The sequence below is a fragment of the Haliotis rubra genome, unplaced genomic scaffold (genome assembly GCF_003918875.1).
Source record: "Haliotis rubra isolate DU_JTF1 unplaced genomic scaffold, ASM391887v1 Scf69, whole genome shotgun sequence".
Lineage (NCBI taxonomy): Eukaryota > Metazoa > Mollusca > Gastropoda > Lepetellida > Haliotidae > Haliotis > Haliotis rubra.
Genome location: NW_025767401.1, coordinates 2049514 through 2070672, shown reverse-complemented (window position 1 = coordinate 2070672; position 21159 = coordinate 2049514). Strand labels below are relative to the sequence as shown.

The 21159-nt window shown below is 39.9% G+C and overlaps 1 protein-coding gene across 2 annotated transcripts; it reads right to left on the bottom strand.

The window, feature by feature from the left end:
* Nucleotides 1–449: 449 nt before the first annotated feature.
* On the bottom strand, nucleotides 450–12093 carry LOC124258334 (peroxidase-like). 2 transcript variants are annotated; one of them, XM_046692424.1, is made up of 13 exons: nucleotides 11773–12093; nucleotides 10836–10965; nucleotides 9917–10155; nucleotides 7701–7883; nucleotides 6832–6916; nucleotides 6575–6684; nucleotides 6039–6140; nucleotides 5611–5703; nucleotides 4915–5227; nucleotides 3737–4141; nucleotides 2924–3093; nucleotides 2178–2280; nucleotides 450–1350 (listed from the first exon to the last, which is right to left on the bottom strand). In XM_046692424.1, exons 1-13 carry the CDS (start codon nucleotides 11957–11959, stop codon nucleotides 618–620), a joined length of 2853 nt encoding a protein of 950 aa, XP_046548380.1. In that variant the 5' UTR covers nucleotides 11960–12093; the 3' UTR covers nucleotides 450–617. The 2 variants fall into 2 exon arrangements, with proteins under 2 accessions (XP_046548380.1, XP_046548381.1); XM_046692425.1 differs by having other exon boundaries at nucleotides 1260–1521.
* Nucleotides 12094–21159: the final 9066 nt, after the last annotated feature.

Genomic DNA, 21159 nt, shown 5'->3' with positions numbered 1-21159 from the left:
GTCACAACGCTTCTATCTATTAAGCAGTATAATCACTGATTTGCCAATGCCTATTTAGATCATCTGGTTGTCTTAGAATTCATAAATGTTTCTTTTCCTTATAAATTTGGTAAACCGAATGCCTACCAATACCTCGGCATAAAGTTCGGATAGAATATGGTATTAAATTTAGTAACGATCACCAGATATCAAACAACACCCATCTAAAGGGTCGCGAATGCCGCCAAGCCTTGTGATATATAGTAATGGTCACGTGAACTAGAAAAACTGGTCAAACATTTCCATTATGGATTCCTGAGGTTCCCCGATTCTTGTCAGTTCTGATTCAGTGGAAGATTCATCTTAGTTTTTAAACCCACTCTCTTATTCATCACGCTGTTTAATGTTTTTGCGGGAAAGTTGAAAGCATTTAAGTTCTACCGAAAAAATAGAAATCACAGTTTCTACAATATCTGGGATATACTGTTTATTACCCTTTCCTACTCACACAACTCGGAAAAAACAAGAAGCGAACCATTCCAACCCGGCATATTTGATTCAGAGCATTACTACAATTCATTAAAAGATTGCAACAATGACTTGTACGAGTATTAGGTATCAAGAAAACGTCTTTTGTTTCATTTACAGACGTAATGAGAAATAATTCTATAAATGCTCTTAGAACAGTCTGATTTCCTGTTTCCACAGTTTTGAGATTCTGAACTTGGTCCAACGCAGGGTTGTCCATACACGACAGAAGATAGACAAACCCTCTTCTTCCATCTCTTGCCATTGGTACATGACCCCCACCTCCCCCAGGGTCCCCAGCCAGAGTCCCGGGGAGTTGTGCACTGTTTCGCCTCACTGTCCCTCCCTGAACACAACAGGAACCCCCCTGTACAGCGCCTCCTCCTCGTCTGCATCCCGTTGGTACATGAGGACCACTGTCCCCACCTTGACCAGCTGCTTTCGTCCCCGCAGGGCTTCCTCTGGGACCCATTTCCAAGACATATTGACCCGGGAAGACATGACCTTGACCTTGTGCTGATTATACCGTTGCAGTTACTCCACTGACCCCAAGCACTCCATGCTCTACCGTTGTTTCCATTGTTGCCATTGTTACCATTTCCATTGTTGCCGTTGTTGCCATTATTACCATTTCCATTGTTGCCGTTGTTGCCACTATTACCATTTCCATTGTTGCCATTATTACCATTTCCATTATTGCCGTTGTTGCCACTATTGCCATTTCCATTATTGCCGTTGTTGCCATTTCCGCTATTTCCATCATTCAGATCCCTACCTGCTGGATCATCGGACCACGGGTTTAAGGGAGCCTGAGTTAATTCTTGACATCTCAACCGTTGGTTTCTGCAAATAAGTTTCATTACAGAATCCGTCCTTCGGGGATGTTGATATGGTTTGCCATTATATATTTGCATGCAATATAAGTAGATATATACGTTGATATTGACGACTTAGTTCTCAGACCAGGGGATTAATTGGGGCTGAGTTAAGTCTTCACAGTCCTGTCGTTGGTTCCTGGAAATACATTCAACGTGCAATTCCAGGATACATTAAAAAGAACAAGCCCTATAAACAGGCATTATATATCGTACAGGCATGATTAGAACAATAACATGCATATACGTGCATAATACCTTTAAGAATATTGAAAACATTTGAACTATTCCATTCCTTTAATTGAATTCAGGCACCGACTATTGATATTCAGGAAGGGCCCTGGGATATATTCTGAAAAGACTATTTGTTCCATTCATCTTCAGGTGAATCCAAAAGAAATTGTTCCCTGCAAGATGACCTGACCAAACCGTGTTGTGAAAATATTAATATTGTTCAGTTCCATGTTTCACAATAACAATCTGCATGGTTTAAAACAGAGCAAACTCCCAGGCCTTCCCGACTATACCAAGATCGGTCCCTAAGTATGCATTCCCTTCATAAAACTTGCATGAAGAAAATATACATGACATATTCTTTAAAAATCACTTCATTACAAATTTACCTCCCATTCATGTCTGGCAACATCCTTTTAAAATTCGGAATATGAGTTGTGAACGCATGCTTTCTAGGTTTGTATATCTTAAGTCATAGCATTACATCAATGTATTAGTTCACTATTAGATGATGCAATTAGAAGTTATTTTGATTATCATAACATGCACGCTTGTACTCACTGGTTTCTGACCATTCTGAAAGCGGCAGGTTGCATACTGCCGATGTCTGTGTTATCACATAGAACCTTAGCCAGGGTGGTCTCTTTGATGACGTTCACCTGGTCTGCAGGAACAATGACGGTGATGCAATTCAATGTCGCCCATTATTAAAATCAGATATTTTACTCAAAAACCATACCTCTCGTCGACACTGACACACCACACCAGTTACGCCCCCTTGGGGTGCCTGTTCAGATGTCGTAAGTGGCGAGTGAGTTGTATCTATTGACCATGCTTCGTTAAGGTGAACTACAAACACTGGTGAAACATTTCCATAATGGATTCTGAGGTTCTCGATTCTGGACAGTTCTGGTTACCCATGGATTTGAAGTAAACCGAGTGTCCACCAAACCGCTGATTCAATGGCCGAATTAAGTTTTCTCTGATGCATTAGGTTTTTCATCTTTTTATTGAAACACACTCTGTTTGTATTCGTGGTTTAATGTGTGGTTTTGTCGTAAAGAGGAATACAAATCAAATCTAAGGACAAATAAAACTCCTTTGACCATGCTTTGTTACGTTGATAAATACGGGTCATCGTGTTTTGATGGTGTTTCATGCTCATGCTTTCAACCACTAGTAAACCCGATCTACACTCGATCGTTAAAGGCTACCAGGATATAGCTGCCATGCTGTCTGTAGCGTAAAACAACTTCCACGCACTCGTTTGTCAGTTTCCCTACAAAAACAGCTGATTTCGAACTAACCTCTGGTGAATCCAGTAACTCTGTCATTCCTCTCGTACCAGAACCTGTCCCCAACCTTGAGGGCCTTGAACTGGTTTGCAAGGATGCAGGCGAACGTGGGACCAATAAGACCACCCTTGATCCTATTCTCGGATATGCCGCCAGTAAACAGGTCGATATCGTCAGGGCGGCTTCAAATTGAAAGGAAAAATGTTAGATATATAATGGCCATTGAATCCTAATGTCATGGGTGTCATATCACTTTACCTATTATTTCAACATGACAACATGGCGTCCTGACGTTATCTGGTCACCTGACCAGGACGTCTGGTCTTGGCGGTTGGAGTTCTCAAAATCTCCCGAACAAAGGTGTGTTTGTTTCTTGTAAAAACACATAGACATTTTCCACCTATATGGCAGTGTTCAGTAAATAACTCTGTGTCAAACAATCCAGTGATAGACATCATGGCATCACGACTGGGATACGTTCACCTGTCTTCAAACGTTTGACCATAGACGTAACTTAACCTGGACCCAACAAAGGTACACTTTTACCCCTGTGATATCCACCACCAACACCTTCAACTCAGAGAACCTGATAAACAGTAGATAAAGGTTTCAAACCTAATACCGAGGGGAAATATTTCGGAAATATCGAGGATTTGGTGAGAGTTTGATAGTTGATACAGCTCTGGTTACCATTTTCTTTAAGAGCATTGGGTCAATGTTGGAGAAACAATCTTTAACGTTTAGGTAAGTAACAGGCTAGTACACAGACCAGAGATCATAAAGATCTTTATAAAGATAATAACAGCAAACAAAGTATACATTTACTCGTAAACACTCTTCAGCTGTTTGATTGCATGGGGTGGATGGTCCACAAGGCCTCCTCGGCCACTCCCGAATGACCTAGCTGTTGAAAGACCACACCACCTCCGCCATTGGTTGTAACCAGGCAACCCGTGATCACGACCTCTCTGGATGTTGAGAGCTGCAAGGTCAAGGCTGTGGCCCTCTATGTCTTCGAAAAGGTGTTGGGTTATCTGGGGACTTATATATCTATCGGCGTCACCCATGGCGTCACTGACGAGCCCGCGAACGTATCTTTCCACGCCATTACCGTTGTTCCTGATGATATGAGAAGTATTGCCAAAACTCCATTTTAGTTTCAGGTCCTCTTTCTTTCGGTAGTTCCGACCATACTGAGAGAACATCGTCCGTACCAGCGAGTGTCCAAATCTGAAACAGTTGAAGGTGAGCTACGATGCTTAACCTGTAGTATGTTTTGCAGGTCTTTAAAGAACAAATACTTAAGTATCATTCAGAATAATCGCGTAGATGTCTTTCAATGACCTTGAAAGAAAATTTTGCGATCAACAACGATACAGCTATAAAGTTTGTGTGACTGTTGTTTAACACCGCCCCGGCAATTTTCCAGCTGTTCGAGTCTGATCCAGACAATCCAGTGGCTGACATCATGAGCATCGATCGATAGGTGGAATACGATGACATACATCAACCAAGTCAGAGAACCCGACGAACCATTCCAGTTAGTCGCCTTTTGCTTAAGACTAACCCTAATCTGGATCATCACGGGTCCAGGGTTAGCGATTAATCAATGAAATATACATGCACTACGAAGCCGTTTTAGTAAGTGAGTGAGTGGGTTTAGGTTTACGCCGTACTCAGCAATATTCCAGCTATATGGCGGCGGTCTGTAAATAATCGTGTCTGGACCAGACAATCCTTTGATCAACAGCATGAGCATCGATCTGCGCAATTGGGAACCGATGACATGTGTCAACCAAGTCAACAAGCCTGACCACCCGATCCCGTTAGTCGCCTCTTACGACAAGCATCCGTTACTGAAGATCAATTTTAACCCGGATCTTCACGGGTCTCGTTTTAGAAAGCCTTTATCGCATACTCACAGCCTAAGTGTATATATATGAGTATACCAATTCTAGCGAAAGGATTCTAGCGTGTATATTTCTGCCACTCATTGCTACTACCTATATGCCGCCGTTGCAAACGCGTTCCTGATGCTAGGATCCACGCTTGGATCATACTGGTCCTGGAAACCCTGCTTCCTGGACATCAAGTCAAACTGTCTCCTTATGTCATCATTCAGGACAATCTGCAGAAACTCATTATACGTGATATGTTGAATCTTTGCGCCTACGATCTTCCTGGTTTCCTGGAACAGTTTCTCGTCTTCCCAGGCTGGATTCAGGCGGCTGAGTTCCCGGGCCATCCGGTTGTGCTCTCTCATCCACACTGTGTGAAGTGTAGCCAGGCCCATCTGTTCGTTCACCCGTGTGTCTCCTATAATCGTGGTATAGGACTGTGTGTAAGACAAGGATGTCCCCTCTCACCATAACATATATGCATATTAAAATGTGTTTAAATTGCATTGAAGACATGGTATAAATATTCACTTTGGTGACTACCGAAACAGTACACAATACACAATATCTGCACTTGTATTCGAAAACAAAAGACCATCATTATTAGCCCGATACGCCCTAAAGTCTCCATACAAATAGACGCATAGCAGCTAGGGAAGCGTTTTATCATATCCGATAAATCCTTTGACTGTGAAATGTATTTTTTTATAGAACATGACACTAAGCCATTTAGAACTTGAATGTTAGACAAGTATGAATCAGGATCGGTAAACACCGAATACGTTTTGCTTGTCCATTTACCTGCTTTGAAACAAAAATCGGTACTCCTAGTCCTAAGACATGATGGCTCCGAGTCTTCGGGAAGTAGATTGTTGCGTGATGTTCTCAGTTGACCTTGAAAATAATTTAAAATCATCTTAACATGTCGCTTTTTAATTGGGATACTGAACAAAATGATGTCAGGAACTGCATCGTATGCTGTCTCATACATCTTCAATACCTAACAACTTGCATCTTACCATGCATAGTGAAGGTGTTGAAAAGCTGTACAACAATATATTCCATACACCCTAAGGTTAGACACATCCAGTTCGACTAGAAGATCACATTATATAAAAGCCAAGCATTTCGCCGGAACATGGGCATCGGTTCGACTAACGAGAATTCGACACGCAATGGCGTACAGCTATAATGAGTTCGTTCATTCAGTTGGCAATGAGTTGACGTACCTCCCCTGAAGAATCTCAAGTTCCGTGTCTCCTCTTCAGATGACCCGTACACCATTGAGCCGTCGATGTAAGCTGTGATTTGGTTCATCTGTTCCACTGGAGCTGCACAGAGATTGTATCCATAACAGTACTAAAATGTACAAGGTATGACAATTCTTGATCTACTTACATAGCCCAAACACCGAATTCTAGATCCCCACTTTATTCATTTGCGACCATATAAACAAATGGCAGTATGGAAAGCGTTTTATGAAATGTATGTGTAACGTGATTGTTTAATTGTTTATGTTACAGGAGGACAAATTAGCTTCAGTTTTGACGAAAGCCTTCAGAGATGCCGATGTTTCACCAAGGAGCATCAACGCTGTGCTTTAAGATCAAGGGTCCCGTCCTGATCTGGAATATTCATGAACGACCAGCGGATCCTGTCACGCCTATGCGACGCAACTCAGACGTGCTTGTGCAGATCTTAGTAAATGCTGGTTGAAAGTAGTGGGACAGGTGATGCCTGCCTTCTACGGTTGTGTTTAACTTACCCACCATACAGTCCGTGTTAGATATCTGGATTGACCTCACAAAGTTCATGCAACTTCTACGACGAAATTTTGGGTCGTTCGCTTCGATTTTAATGGGAAAACAGATATCTCTTGAAAAAAAGAACACGTTATAAAGTAACGACATGGCCAAAATACACAGCTATAGAACCAACACTATAAAGGTAAATGAAAACCATTACACTGTTTAACAAATATGAAGATTTGCATGTTTCCTCAAGTAAAGAGATGTTTCCTACCTCTCCTCTGGAGTCATATTGATCATGGACTTGCCGGTCGCACTCACGTCGTCCATGCAGCACCCTACGTTAGAACCTTCAGCACCTGGAGAGACAGCATAACATCCTTTAGTAGTAGTAGCAGTAGAAGTAGTAGTAGTAGTAGTAGTAGTAGTGGTAGTAGTAGTAGTAGTAGTAGTAGTAGTAGTAGTAGTAGTAGTAGTGGTGGTGGTGGTGGTGGTGGTGGTAGTAGTAGTAGTGATAGTAGTAGTATACTGTAGAAGTAATAGTAGTTACTGTAGTGCGTGCAGGTAATGTTGTAGTAACAGTAGTGGTAACAGTAGTTGTAGTAGTGGTAGTAGCAGTAGTAGTAGTAGTAGCAGCAGCAGCAGTCGTAGTAGTAGTTAACTATAGTAGCAGTAGTTGCTGTAGTGTGAGTTTAGTTTTTCGCCGCGCTCAGCAATATTCAAGTTATATGGCGGCGGTCTGTAAATAATTGAGTCTGGACCAGACAATCCAGTGGTCGACTGCATGAGCATCGTTCTACGCAACTGGGATACGATGACATGTGTCAACCAAGTCAGCGAGCCCGAGCCCGTTAGTCGCCTCTTACGACAAGCATGGGTTACTGAAGAATAAAATCAAACCTGGATATTGACGGGTAGTAAGTGTAGTAGTAGTAGTAGTAGTAGTAGTAGTAGTAGTAGTAGTAGTAGTAGTAGTAGTAGTAGTAGTAGTTACTGTAGTAGTTGCTGTAGTGGTTGCTGTAGTAGTAGCAGAAGGTTTCACTGTTCTCATTATTTACCTTATATACCAAGCATGAGATGAGAAGTATTCGTCTTTTCCTGTTTTATCAAACTTTACCCCAGAACAAGTCAATATGCATGTACCTGACTGTATGGGGGTGCTGGTGATGTCGTGATCGAGGAACTGCCCCCACTGCATCAACATGTGCGTCGTCGCCCCGGCTGTGGACCCGGCCCTGTTGTCTGTCTCATGAACCGTCAGGCTGACCGTGCGGGCCCCGGGTAGCTGCCGGCCGTTCTGGCCCGTTGCCCTGGGGGCTGACACGCCTGTACAAGTATCAAAACCACGAGACGTAAATATCCAAATATCCACGATAGTTACCGTTAAACCTTTAACAAACACATTGTATAATCGCTTTTCATTGTTTTCACAGGCACACATTCTGTTTTTGTCAGAATTGTAGAGAATATGGGACTTATCACTATATTTCGTATTTGTTAAAAGACGAGCGTATCCTGACCCACAATTATAAACACACGCTACGGCAGGGCAAAGGTATGTTTGCTTTACAAATCGATTATAGTCTTCTTTAAGGTTCTAACAATACATAAACTATCACGTGTTTACGTACTGGTTTAACAACTGCACATATTCGGTTACCACCCCTAATGCCGCAGACACTTGTATGTACTCATCGGCCCAAATAAGGCTTCTTTATATTTTAAGGATTGCCTCTGAAAATGATAAACATTATAGTCTGGATTATCGGGATTATCACCGACATGTGGGCACACTTGCACAAAGCTATCTTAGCGGTACGACAATCGTACTTGCCACACTCTAACATGGACTTAGAGGAGGTTTAGTGTTATGATCGCTTAGTGCACGTGGGTCCTGGACCCTGTGTGAAGGGGTGATAATGTACTGTTATACAGTGAGAGATGAGATACCGTCATCATATTGTGGGTCCTGGACCCTGGGTGAAGGGGTGATAATGTACTGTTATACAGTGAGAGATGAGTTACCGTCATCATATTGTGGACCCTGGACCCTAGGTGAAGGGGTGATAATGTACTGTTATACAGTGAGAGATGAGTTACCGTCATCATATTGTGGGTCCTGGACCCTAGGTGAAGGGGTGATAATGTACTGTTATACAGTGAGAGATGAGTTACCGTCATCATATTGTGGGTCCTGGACCCTGGGTGAAAGGGTGATAATGTATGTACCGTTATACAGTGAGAGATGAGTTACCGTCATCATATTGTGGGTCCTGGACCCTAGGTGAGGGGGTGATAATGTACCGTTATACAGTGAGAGATGAGTTACCGTCATCATATTGTGGGTCCTGGACCCTAGGTGAAGGGGTGATAATGTACTGTTATACAGTGAGAGATGAGTTACCGTCATCATATTGTGGGTCCTGGACCCTAGGTGAAGGGTGATAATGTACTGTTATACAGTGAGAGATGAGTTACCGTCATCATATTGTGGGTCCTGGACCCTAGGTGAAGGGGTGATAATGTACTGTTATACAGTGAGAGATGAGTTACCGTCATCATATTGTGGGTCCTGGACCCTAGGTGAGGGGGTGATAATGTACCGTTATACAGTGAGAGATGAGTTACCGTCATCATATTGTGGGTCCTGGACCCTAGGTGTGATAATGTACTGTTATACAGTGAGAGATGAGTTACCGTCATCATATTGTGGAGCCTGGACCCTAGGTGAAGGTGATAATGTACCGTTATACAGTGAGAGATGAGTTACCGTCATCATATTGTGGGTCCTGGACCCTAGGTGAAGGGGTGATAATGTACCGTTATACAGTGAGAGATGAGTTACCGTCATCATATTGTGGAGCCTGGACCCTAGGTGAGTGGGTGATAATGTACATATTGTTATACAGTGAGAGATGAGTTACCGTCATCATATTTATTGGGTCCTGGACCCTAGGTGAAGGGGTGATAATGTACTGTTATACAGTGAGAGATGAGTTACATATTGTGGAGCCTGGACCCTAGGTGAGGGTGATAATGTACCGTTATACAGTGTGAGAGATGAGTCATCATATTGTGGAGCCTGGACCCTAGGTGAGGGGGTGATAATGTACTGTTATACAGTGACAGTGAGTTAGTCATGATTGTGGGAGCCTGGACCGTAGGTGAAGGGGTGATAATGTACTGTTATACAGTGAGAGATGAGTTACCGTCATCATATTGTGGAGCCTGGACCCTAGGTGAGGGGGTGATAGTGTACCGTTATACAGTGAGAGATGAGTTACCGTCATCATATTGTGGGTCCTGGACCCTAGGTGAAGGGGTGATAATGTACTGTTATACAGTGAGAGATGAGTTACCGTCATCATATTCTGGAGCCTGAAACCTCCTCATCGGGATGAAGGCTCTGCCCCATAGTGGTTTCCGGAGGTTGTTGCAGCTGCCGTCCTCAGTCCGGTATCTGGAGGAGGGGTCACACCTGATGTTTAGGAACTGGTCACAGTTGTCGTCCTGGGTCCCGAGCCCCTGCACCTCTACCCCTAGCGTCCCCAACAAGGTGTTGACGGCACTTGCCATCCGGGTCTTGGAGACGTTCAAGCTGGAGGACATGTTATGGTGTTGTAATTATATATCGTCAGTTAGACCCAACATTCTTCTCCCATTTATAGCATAAATAATATCATTTCCATAATGGGAAGCAGAAACTATTGATCGATTCCGACTATATCCTATTTGTTTGTTTGTAAGTTTGTTTAGCGTCACACTCCGCAATATTCCAGCGTTATGGTGACGGTCTGTAAAAAAACCTAGTCTGGCCCAGTCAAGTTTTTCATTGACACGATTTGCATCCTAGTCAGCGAGCCGGGCCATCTGATCCCAATCTTACAAAATATATGGACTGCTGAAAACCAACTTGAACCCGGACCTTCACAGGTCATTCGCACGACTAATGAAGCACGATCAAACACATGTAGTGGTTATACACGTTGTTCGCGAAATGTCGAGCGTACTCTGCATTATCCGTGGCACCCAGCACAAACACATGCACTTGCACCCCCAAAGAACATGTAACAATAATAAATTGCATCGGGGAACAGACACGAAACTAGCAGAGAACAGACACTTAACACGTTCAGATAGACATGTAACAGGAAGGGAACAGACAACACACAATACGTAGAGAACAAACACGTTACAAGAAGAGAACAGACACGTAACAAGAAGAGAACAGACACAGAAACAAGTGTGAACACGTTGCGACAGACACGTTACACTTACATCCCTGCCAGTTCCTTTATGAGCATGTTCTTAGCCCTCTCTTCCTCTCCCATCTCTACCCCCCTCTTCTTGGTCGGTGTGAACATCGCCTTCATTCCTGTCGTTGACGTCATGTCCTTTGTATCAACACCTACATCAATACACGAAATATATGGAGAAGGTTGTACACAGTAAGCCATGGTATCATAATCACACTACTTCGGTACCTTCTGATTTCAACAATTAAGGAATGATGGACAAATACATTCCATAAATGTATATGATCTACTTAAAGTAATAAAGTGATGTAACAGATGTATTTTACATGCCTGTAAACTCGTAGTTGGGTAGCTGCGTTTAACGCTGTTCCAGTTATATCACGGCGTGTCAAACTGATGTTGGAGAAACGCCATAAGCTAAGTTTGCCACTTTGATGTAAGTCAACTGTATGGTGCTTAGAAAGCTAGAAACATATCGCGGATTACCCTGATTCGAAAACAAAGCCTTTGGAGCTCAACAGCATTTCTTTCAGTGATATCTGACACTTGCTTTTCTCCTGTGTTCAAGTTACATATTTCGGTATTGCTGTTGTTAATACCGTTTACGATTTTCTTCACGGATCATGCATCAACTGTATTTATTAGTACTCATCATCTGGAACAAATGTCCGGTGCTTCTGGACTAAGGAGGGTTTTGTGTATTGAAATAATTCACGGCAGCTAAATACATTTTATTCGAGAAGTTCATTCGTTGGTCGACATTTCAAGAACCCGAGGAGTCTACCTTTAACTTATGAACATATGGCGATGTTTCCCTTTAATGAATATAGCAATATCAAGAATGGACAATCTGAACGAGTGTCAGAACATCACCAGAGTTCAGTTTTATTAACAACATCAACCACTGATAAAGAGGTGTCGGTTACCCTCGAAGTGCAATGATAATACTATACCATTACCTGCTCTCAGGAACATCATATCCTGTTGCTTGACCATATTCATGGACGACATGGCCATGTCCCTGACCGTGTTGGACATGCCCGGGTCTTGGACGATGATGCCGACCATATCGGCCTGGCTCGAGGCTGTCCCGACATTGTCCAAGAACAGCAGCGTCACCACCAACGCCACAACAAAATCCTTCATTGGAACTCAGAATCAATGTAACCGGTGCCTGAATATTTGATACACAAACAATGTGTTACATCAAGCACACACACAAAACCAGCTAATTCCACGAAGGTATTGCAAGTGTGCCCCTCGTGAAGCCACAGACCTCCCACTACCGGCGTCTATTAGAACGAACGGTCCAGGCCTCAGTTGCTTCGCCAAAATGCAGGCCTCCCTGTAACCGATACGTATTTAATGGCAAAGTCACCTCGACCCCTACTGTGACGTCCGTCACATAACAATGATAACTAATTAAGTTGTAAATTGGCCAAATGTTCCATGTGACGATGGCGACATGAGGACCCAACATTTACTCTGCTCCGCCTCTGTTAAACATTGCCGAACGGGAACTCACAGGCTACAAACTGAGAACACTCCTTTACCCCACTAGCTTCCTGAATTTATGCTGTCACTGTCAAATGATACGCGTATAACAACACCATTAATTAATATGTGTTTAGTTATCTTAACTTGATAATAAGCATAGTCTGCATGTAACACTGTAGTTACAATGAAAACACATCCATGAGAAAAGGATATGGATGTTTATTGCAAGGAAGCAGTTTTTAACGCATCAAAAGCTGCATTAATTAGCCATAATATACCTGTATTTCTTTTTTTAAAAAGCAAAATTGTTAGAATTATATACAATATTTTGTTTACCGCTAAGTGAGTGATGGAGTCCAAAATGCAAAATTATTAGGATTATCTGCAGTATTTTGTTTACCACTGAGCGATGGAGCACATACTGCAACGTTTTTAAGATTATATTTTATCTCAGTTTTAAGTTAACCACTGAGTGATATAACTCATAATTCAACAATGTTAGGATTATATACAGTATTTTGTTTACCACTAAACGACGGAGCTCATAATTCAACATTGTTATCATTATATACAGTATTTTGTTTACCACTAAACGACGGAGCTCATAATTCAACATTGTTATCATTATATACAGTATTCCGTTTACCACTAAACGACGGAGCTCATAATTCAACATTGTTATCATTATATACAGCATTTTGTTTACCACTAAACGACGGAGCTCATAATTCAACATTGTTATCATTATATACAGTATTTTGTTTACCACTAAATGACGGAGCTCATAATTCAACATTGTTATCATTATATACAGTATTTCGTTTACCGCTAAATGACGGAGCTCATAATTCAACATTGTTATCATTATATACAGCATTTCGTTTACCACTAAACGACGGAGCTCATAATTCCACATTGTTATCATTATATACAGCATTTTGTTTACGCTAAATGATTTTGTTTACCGGAGCTCATAATTCCACATTGTTATCATTATATACAGTATTTCGTTTACCGCTAAATGACGGAGCTCATAATTCAACATTGTTATCATTATATACAGCATTTCGTTTACCACTAAACGACGGAGCTCATAATTCAACATTGTTATCATTATATACAGCATTTTGTTTACCGCTAAATGACGGAGCTCATAATTCAACATTGTTATCATTATATACAGTATTTCGTTTACCGCTAAATGACGGAGCTCATAATTCAACATTGTTATCATTATATACAGCATTTCGTTTACCACTAAACGACGGAGCTCATAATTCAACATTGTTATCATTATATACAGCATTTTGTTTACCACTAAATGACGGAGCTCATAATTCAACATTGTTATCATTATATACAGCATTTTGTTTACCACTAAACGACGGAGCTCATAATTCAACATTGTTATCATTATATACAGCATTTTGTTTTTACCACTAAACGACGGAGCTCATAATTCAACATTGTTATCATTATATACAGCATTTTGTTTACCACTAAACGACGGAGCTCATAATTCAACATTGTTATCATTATATACAGCATTTTGTTTACCGCTAAATGACGGAGCTCATAATTCAACATTGTTATCATTATATACAGTATTTTGTTTACCGCTAAATGACGGAGCTCATAATTCAACATTGTTATCATTATATACAGCATTTTGTTTACCGCTAAATGACGGAGCTCATAATTCAACATTGTTATCATTATATACAGCATTTTGTTTACCACTAAACGACGGAGCTCATAATTCAACATTGTTATCATTATATACAGTATTTTGTTTACCACTAAACGACGGAGCTCATAATTCAACATTGTTATCATTATATACAGCATTTTGTTTACCGCTAAATGACGGAGCTCATAATTCAACATTGTTATCATTATATACAGCATTTTGTTTACCGCTAAACGACGGAGCTCATAATTCAACATTGTTATGATTTTATACAGCATTTTGTTTACCACCAAATGAGTGAATGTTGTTTAACGCTGCCGCCGTCATCTCGGATTGGAGTCTTCTCCCGATAAACCAGTGATTGATATAAGGAGCGACGCCCCGCCCTGCTAGACAGACTGTCAACCAGGTCTGCAATCTAATATACATGCCACTTACGAATGAGGGATATTGACCATACGAGAACCTATTGCGAGGCACATCCAACATAAGCGAAAACTATGACCATCTTCTGTGTAGTTTTTAAAAATACTTTCTCATGTTGTTTTCATTTTCTTTTCTACATAGCTGCTATATCTGAAGATGATGCTATGCAGCGACTGCAATCATCGCATTATACAACTTACATTTAAGAAGTGTATTCATTGTAAATAGAAGCGACAAAACCCTTTCCACATCCATAAGAAACAGTCGATTGTACAATTGTGACTATATCATGAGTATATATTTGTTTCAGTAGTAATGCAGATATGGTATTGAAGTATTCAACAGGTACTCGATCCGCAAATCTGGCACAATGTGTGTAGGTCATCTTTTTCCAAATCGTGTTTCCAACTTCGTGAATATTGCTAAAAGCAACATAATTTCACAATCACTCACTCCAACCTCAAATAGGATCATCATCACCAAAGTGAGCATGTGCTCGTTTATTGCAACACAATCCGTGTCGCATGTTATAATGCATGTACTTGTATATTTATAAACTTGTCATGCCCATTCAGTGATTACATTTGCATGCACATACCATGCCGGAAAATACAGTCAAATATTTTTTACCCAAAGTTCGTTTCGTTTATAAATGGAACACACAGCCGTACGTCCGGTACATGTAACGAGAAATGTTGCAACGATACACAAGTATTTGCGGAGATTACATTTTCAGCACAGATGGATTAAAAGTGCAGGTACATGCTATCTCCATTATACTCAGTTAAAGTCACTGCTCAACGAAGTCCTTTCGCAATACCTCTGCGTTGAATATGTGGTTCGTCTAAATGAAAGAGACAAACCCATTTTTAATTGACATGAAACTTTTCCTTTGTACTTTTCCGACTATATCCGCAAGCATGCGTTTATAAATCGCCTTCAAATGAATGTTCGCGAAAACGTGAGACTATCCTTTCCCATCTATGGCACCCGTCACAAACAAGGGAATGTATGGTACACATTGAAAAAGGTACTTGTATCGTACTTCTGGTTAAAAAATGTCCTCCAAATGTGTACCATAAAATTATCTTAAAGCTTTGATGAAGCTTTATGAGGCTCTTTTAAGTCTCCTTAAAACATTTTTGCATGATAAGAGGCTTTTAAAAGCTGGAAGAACAAGGATACATAACATTCGTGCAAAACAAGGTATGTAGTCTTTATAAACTTAGAGTTTCATCTCGTCCTGTCCTAAGATGAATGATACTCGATGAAGAGACAAGAAGTTGCTCTAAACTTTGTCTACAAAGAATGCTGTCTACAAAGAATCCATAAAACGTTATTTTTCAAAAGTATATCGATGCGTGCATAAATGTGACAATACCTCATTACATGTTAAGTTGTCAGTTTTACTACCGAAACAACAGAAAATTCAAAAATAAGAAAAACAAGTCTCCTCATTATGCAAGGAAACCGTCCGTGTGCGTATTATCTGAGTAGACTGAAAGTGGAAATGGTTAAACTTAAATGAACCAGGAAGCATGAGAGTTATTACCTCAGGACAACCTAGTGCATGTGGGACTGTGTGTACGTCACGGTTAGCTCGTTAAACTTCCTGATGGTGAACTTTGGCTGGCAAATTATCACCCTGTTCCTACCAGCCTCGGGTAAACGCTAGTGTACACAGAATCAAAAAGCGACCAAATGCAATCAGTGTGTGTCAACAGAGGGCAGAGGTTTGGCATTAGGAAAATGCTGGTCGTGCATCGTTCCTCCAAACCTTGGGCGGTTGTTTTATGTGATTTACCTCGTTACATTCTAATTCTATGTACAATTCCAGTACTAACTGAGAATTGTTTAAGGTAGTAAATACGATTGTACACAAAGGGCAAATGTATTGATAGATTAGAAGTTTAAGTGTTGTGAAATTGATTAAATAATGGGAAGATTATTTCATGAATGCCAAGTGCTCATCTACCTAATTTAACATTTCTAACTTAAAGGAAACCAAACATATTTTTATTCACAGTGTAATACGTTAGAAAAACACCTCTTACAACTGAGCTATTTCCAGTAATTCTGAATGTTACTCGTTGCAGATGGCTTTACATACAGTTGTTGTTGTTGTGGGTGTGTGTGTGTGTGGGGGGGTTATTCAATTTGGAATTTTTTTGGGGGCTACTTGTGATGAAATACGTAATTTTTAGTCATCATTGGAATACATGGTTTTGGTATGCATGGCTTATTGTTTGATAATTGTTATATTCGCGCTTATATATGGTTACACTTCATTCAAAAATTATTATTCTTCATCAGTGATGCTACTAAGTTGGAAACTCAAGTAGGGAAATTACATTAGCGTTTTGTTTTCTCGAAACACTTATGCGTATGTGTTAACATAATCGTTCATCACTTATCATTCACTTACAGTATGTTACAAGGCTGATCTCAGTATGTATTCGGATCTTAAGACAAATAAAAGTAAATATCCTCTTTTTTTCTCTCTTTTTTTTGAACAATAACGCATAGTAATCAGCGTGTTTCATTATGTGCTAGCTACAGCTAAAACCGTTCAATTGATCAATGATTGTTCTGCACAAAAGGACACATCTGTTACATTAACTGGAACAAAATTGTCTTTTTTATAGACATGTGTTCAATGAATAAACTTTGATAAACCTGCCTTCACGTGAAGTTTGATAAAAAAACACTAACATGTATTTTATCTATAACACACTTCATAAGTTATAATCTATAATTTGTATATTGTTGTTCACGTTCAGCACACTGCTCAACTATATCCCGGCTACCTGCACATGACAGCTGGATCAGAAAAAAACCCGATGATTGATATTTTGACTATAGCCTTAAGTGAGTGGTTGAGTCTCATAACCTAATGATTTCAGATTCCTCGTTTGACAAGCACAGATTAACCTTACCCAGAATACCACGCTCAGTACTATTAGAATAAATCATAATGCTATTGACAAACTGAAAGGCGTTTTATGGTGAACTATAGGCATGCCCTCTCTCACATTCAATGTGCCTTTGTGTTGTTATTACCGTGCGGAGCGGAGATTTGGCTGTATTTTGACTTTCAATACATACTGGGCTTTACCGCTATCCGTGTTGGGAATATCAGAGCAGGACGGGTACGTGACAAGTGGTTTGACGATATTTTCACATCGTGTACGTACTTCACATGTACCATTGTGACGTCACCATGACGACACGCTAATCCTTCGAATGCCAGATACGAAAATGGCTCCCAGAATTAGGCTTTAGTAGTTAGCGCATTTTATGAGCTGGATAAAAATTAATCTCGGCTAATAAAGATACCAAAGCCTCTGGAATTATAGATTAAATGTCACTCGGGTATTTATGGGTCATACAACTTGCAGTCATTCAGAGATAACCATTAAATTCTCGGGCTCGGAAGTGATTGTCGAAGTACAAAAACTGCACTGGTGTAATGTGTGTTGATATGAAGTGGCGTTGAAGAGGACATCTCATTCAGAAACTCTTAATCTTATTGTAGCTATCGACAATGAATGAAAGTAAATTTATGTTTGGGAATAACCTAACTTTCTCTTTGGAATGATTAAGATATAGCAGTCACATGAACCGTTGATAGGTAGTAAAATACTGTTGAAGAGTTTCCCTTGTCGCCGTATCTACAGAAATAATTTTGCTAAGATACATTTACAACATCAAGACATGTACACACATTATTTGTGAGATAACCGGGTCCTAGTATCTGAGAATTGACTGAGATTTTGTATAAAAGGAGTTTACTGGTGATATAATGTTCCATGGGCATTCCTGTCTCTAGATAGATGGGGTAATAGGTCATCCTACCTTGTTAACGAGAATATTTCGACACCGAATAAACAATAATTTAAAAAGCCTAGTATTGACAATGCCCAGATTCCATTTCCATCAACTTTATGTTTATGGCATTACCTAATTATCATGAAATAGGCTGGGAGGCCCTCGTATTATTCTCGAGTCCATGGGAGTACACAAGCTACATCTTAAGACGCCAGAACTTGCTGTTAATTCATGGGTACTTTGTCTGTGGAGTCACCACATAGTAACATGTCTGACTAAAGGATTGCCATGACCGAGGCCCGAAGAACTCGAACTTGCGAAACACGGTCACCCTACATGTACTCCCTGAAACCAGGGACGTTTTGTTGGCAATCGTTTACCGAATAGCCACTGTACGTGCTATATTTTGAGTCATGTGTACAGGTATTGAATCTACTTTACAAACGTCTGAAATGAAAACAAAGCAACAACAGGTTTATCCTGTTCTGCTCGGTACAACAATGCTGATACAAACTTTCTGCTTCTATCTATCAGAATACATCACTTATAGTATTCATTGCCACGTGTCTGTAACTTCAATAGTTGTTCAATCCGTGTTACATATAACTTATGCATCTACATCCAATTGATAATTTTGGTATCTCCTTTGCCTAAATGAATTGGTACATAAAGGAATTAAAATGCTTTATACAGTTGTTATGTGAATAATCCATTATTTGAAAATGTTAATTCGACATATTTTATTATAATCAAGTGGCATCAAGCATTTTATCTTTCTTGAGATCATGATGATCAATGTGGATTTTACTGAAAAGGTCATTTCCAAATTGCCAGAAAGGAATTTCATTTCCATCTTCAATTTTCCACAACCTTTACTTGGTATTGTCAACATTAGTTATGATATGAAATGTCTCATTGCGGCAAAGTAATATAATTGTGGCAGCAAAAAAAGAATTTTCCTGATATTTTTTTTTTTTTTTAAGCGCAATCGAAAACGTGTGCACCATTTCAGAGTTTTCACGATAGAAATGCTGCTACATAACTTCATGAAATACCCGTCGATGGGCATGTTGTTTACGTCTTACAATTATGTCCTACTGGTAAGTAACGTGCTGAGGTTCTAAAAGAGATGAACACGTTTTAAAGCAGTTGTGTTTAAAGCAGAAACATCTTCACTGAACAAACAAATATTTGAGTTCATGTTGTTCCATAGTTTCATAAATATAGTTTCATGTCAATACTTACATTGCGTGTGTTGAAGCAAAGAGCGGCTGTTCATCTGAAAATATTTTAATATTGTTTTGTCATTACTTTGTGTATGTTTTCCCATCGACAAGGCTGTAAATAACATAACCATTATAAGTAAACCTTAATTGATTGATCAAATAATATGGTGTCGGTAGGATACCGAAAAATGAAACATTTAAGGCTTGTTTGTTAAACACACATCACAACTGACACATTTTGACTTTACTTTATTACCTGAAAACATGTAATGCGCTTTTGTACAGGTTCCAACACTCTTCAAAGGCACACAAAGAGATATTTGTTGCTTGGTATAGTAAATGTGCCATCAAATTCCTGTTTCAATGATTAACCATAAAAAAGGAAGTGTTTCTATATATTCGCAGAAAGTATTTGAGAAAAGTAGAATTCTTAAAAACTCAAAGGATTGGATTGATCCATGGGGATTTCATGACGAAAGTTCCATCCTCATCTAACTAAGAGTTGAGGAAAATTTGTCTAAAATGATGGCAACTGCCCTATGTAGTCTACCGAAACAAACACTATGTGAAATGCAGGACTTCCTCACAGATTATATGTTTGTGAAAGCTGATGAGACATCTAGACAAGTAGACGACATCTCAATGGGCATTGAACATACGGACCAAAGAAATTGCTCGGTTTGGCAAATCAAATCAAGTCAATTTGACCAAGAATGTCCCCTCCACAGATGTTCCAACATGAGATAAAAATAGACGAGTCCACTCAAACCGTCGCATCGGTTTCTTATTTAGATCTATGTATAAAGTTTGTATGACGTGTGGAATGACCAGTTTTCCTGTCTTCAAATTTCACCTTCTCAGCTAGTTTCAAGCAGCTGGACTATATTTTGTTATGCATGCTTTTTGTACAAAGATTGAAACACGTCTCTCAACGTTGTATAATCATGCTCTATATTTTAGTAAAGCATTCAGAAAAAAATCTGCAACAATAGTTATGATGTCCGATGCAGTTCCCTATTTTGACTTGTGCCATAAGTCCCAACGGGGGTGTTTTTCAGTTGATAATTTTACTTTCCTTTGTAACGGGTGACATGGATGTTTCAGGATACGCTGATCGTTTCGCGAACACTTGCTATCAACAGTCTCTGATACTGATAAATAAAAGCTTGCTCATGCTGTAGTCGGAATCGAACAGTGGACTCTGCTTAGGGTCAGTTTTTGTCGCTTTTTTTCGATTCATGTGTTAAGTCTCCATTATTAACAGATAGAGATGTTAGATTTATCACATGAACATAGCCAAACAGTACAGCAGCAAAATATGAAACGTCAGTGCAAAGAATACCTAGTTTTGACTATTCTCAAACAGATTCAATGGTGTAAAGGGCAGAGTAGCTGTGAACATTGTCTGAATGGACAACAGACATCCATTCATACAGCGGTCGACAACCTCGCACTTCCTTGAAAGAGTTCCGTAAGCATTATCAATGTGGAAAACACAATTATATTTCGGGATTACCACAACATAATCGATATTCTACAAGGTTAAAGTCAATTCATTTAGTTCATAATTGCTTGTTTTTAATATCACTTAGCAAACTTTAAAACATTTAAGAGTCTTTGCCTTCATGTACAAAATAAGACACGTTACCTAAACTAATGATACCCAGATGAGTAACTGT

What these genes read in the sequence shown, in the direction of transcription:
- LOC124258334 (XM_046692424.1), bottom strand. Translation starts at nt 11,959, where the DNA reads ATGAAGGATTTTGTTGTGGCGTTGGTGGTGACGCTGCTGTTCTTGGAC. An exon ending in TAACACGGACTGTATGGTGG is followed by an intron (nt 6,141 to 6,574) that starts GTAAGTTAAACA and finishes ATCTCTGTGCAG; the next exon opens with CTCCAGTGGAACAGATGAAC. An exon ending in CGATTTTTGTTTCAAAGCAG is followed by an intron (nt 5,228 to 5,610) that starts GTAAATGGACAA and finishes CCACGATTATAG; the next exon opens with GAGACACACGGGTGAACGAA.